General features: G+C 41.4%; 1 protein-coding gene across 1 annotated transcript in view; it reads right to left on the reverse strand.

Moving 5' to 3' along the window:
- Positions 1–556: 556 nt before the first annotated feature.
- Positions 557–2,259, reverse strand: part of LOC121926316 (dispanin subfamily A member 2b-like) — a 13,690-nt gene continuing 11,987 nt past the window's right edge. Inside the window, exon 3 of the mRNA XM_042459195.1 lies at positions 557–1,161. Within this exon, the coding sequence (XP_042315129.1) occupies positions 976–1,161 (186 nt within the window). The 3' untranslated portion in view covers positions 557–975. The remainder of the gene's footprint in view (positions 1,162–2,259) is intronic.

Here is a 2,259-nt window from a genome sequence, read left to right on the forward strand (position 1 = left end):
CAAGGCATGTAGCACTTAGGTCTTAAAGATGAACTTGGAGGATGAAGAAATGGGATTGGAAAGGAATATTAGAAGCATTATGTCCATTCTGAAAACAAAAGTAACTCAATTTAAAGTTTTAAAAAAAACAATCAGAGATCATGAGCAAGGTCATAGAACTCAATACATGGAAGAACAACTAAAGCTACTGATTACACCAACAGTCTCCTCCTCTACTCTAGCCTTCTCGCCAGTGGGACTGTCTTGGAACAGACCTAGTATTGAGTCAGAAAAACCTCTCTTGCAAACAGTAAACATGCTTTCACCAGCTGCTCTTGGGACTCCAACTGCAGCCCTGGCAGCTTGTTTTCATTCTCTACCCCTACCCCCACTCCCCCGCCTGTGCCCAGTGTGACACACATGTCCCTCTAATGGTAAGCTCAGCCTACAGGGATCTGTGGATCAGGGACTACAAAGTACATTAACACTGAGTTCAGAAACCCTGAAATCTGGAGAATGTTTGTTTCAGCCCTGTTGGGCTTATAACCAAAATGAAAACTGCTGACACTTGAACCAAAAGGATATATATATTTTTTATTTAGATAAGCCACACACTTCATATTGGTATATAAAAAATCTTAAAATATTGAATGAGAAGCTTATCAAAACATTAAAAAACAAGGCAGAAAAGCAATGGCTTCCATTATCAACAGGCACTGGGAGGGCCACAGACCCAGATCCTGGGACAGAAAAGGCAGCACTCATTTCAACAGGGCACACTCCAAATCTCCTGTCACAATTGGTAAGGCAAGCAGTGGTTACAGAGCTGTACGTAACAGCATACATTTCTGCATCGCAACTATGTTTTGTAGAATGCCGGATTCCTTGCCAGTGAAAGAGTGGAGCAGAAGAAACAGTTGGCAGTGTTGAGCATGGCTATAATGCCAGGAAGATGATCCTGGAGACAAGATGTATTTCCCATTGATCCAGCTCCAATTACTGATGTTTCTTCATCATCTCCTGGAATTGTTGAACAAAAGCGGCCATAACGAAGTAATACACCGTGATGAAGATAACTGTCAAAATGAGGCTTACTACCAGAGCAGTGATATTCAGGCATTTGGCTGTCTTGCCATAGCTAGCTGCGCCTTCAGGATCTCCAACAACTTTGCGGTCTCTTGACTGAAGGAAAGATATTTTTTTGAAAAAAAGTTAGGAGTACAACCATCCTTCTGCATGCTTTGATCTACTCATTGCTCAAGTGGACTGACTATCATGTTTCCTCAAAAATAAGACACTTTCTTATACAGTATTTATTTTTCCTCAAGAAGACACACTATGGCTTATTTTCAGGGGATGTCTTATTTTTATTAAGTATGGTTCGACAATTTACATTTATTCAAATATAGTTAAGTTGTCTTCTTCTGGAACATCGTCATAACTCTCCAAACCGGGAATTCCATCCTGAATATCTTTTGACTCCATTTCCTTTAAGACCAATGGCCCCAATCTTTCTGCTCCCTTCCCGCCCCCTTCCGTTTTGCACCGGGCCTATCACTATGTCTTATTTTCAGAGTATGGCTTATATTGCGCAAATGCTTAGGAATCCTGCTATGGCTTATTTTATGGGTATATCTTATTTTGGGGGATCCGGGGGTATTCATGGCTATACATTTTCTGTACAGTGCTCTCAGTGACCAGAGGCAACAAGAAAATGTATGTCTCCTGAGCAACTGCATCCTATTCTAGCCTCAGTTTCAGCTCTCTACGTTCATATTTTTTATAATAACTTTTATCATTTTTCACCAAATTTATACAACTGAAGGTTCACTTTATTACCTCTCTCTCTGAAGTTTGTTACCAGTTTCCTATCAAATGCACAATACTCGCAATCTCTGTTACAACTCCTTTTGTCAAATACAAGTCATCATCCATATCCGCGATCGGCATCTACCACTTCACTTCTCTACAAGGAGCTGTGGACCACTCACGGTGCCTCACCTTTCCCACGCATCCCCCCAAAATATGTTCTCTCTAGGCATTCTATGTTCTCCATTGTGATACTATGGTATGTTTGGGATGGAGGCCATTCAGTTCAATAAGGTTCTCAAGTATCCAACTTTTGCCATCTACAGAAATCCAAGCCTCGTGGATACAGAGATGTGGAAGTTATAATGTGAAGGTTCTCTGTGGGTGCCTCTCCTCTCTTGCTGAGGTGGATGGGGCCCCTTGAGACCACCCTTAACCTAAAGAACTTGCTGTCACCACCCAATAAATTTT

Source organism: Sceloporus undulatus, chromosome 1 (assembly GCF_019175285.1).
Source record: "Sceloporus undulatus isolate JIND9_A2432 ecotype Alabama chromosome 1, SceUnd_v1.1, whole genome shotgun sequence".
Lineage (NCBI taxonomy): Eukaryota > Metazoa > Chordata > Lepidosauria > Squamata > Phrynosomatidae > Sceloporus > Sceloporus undulatus.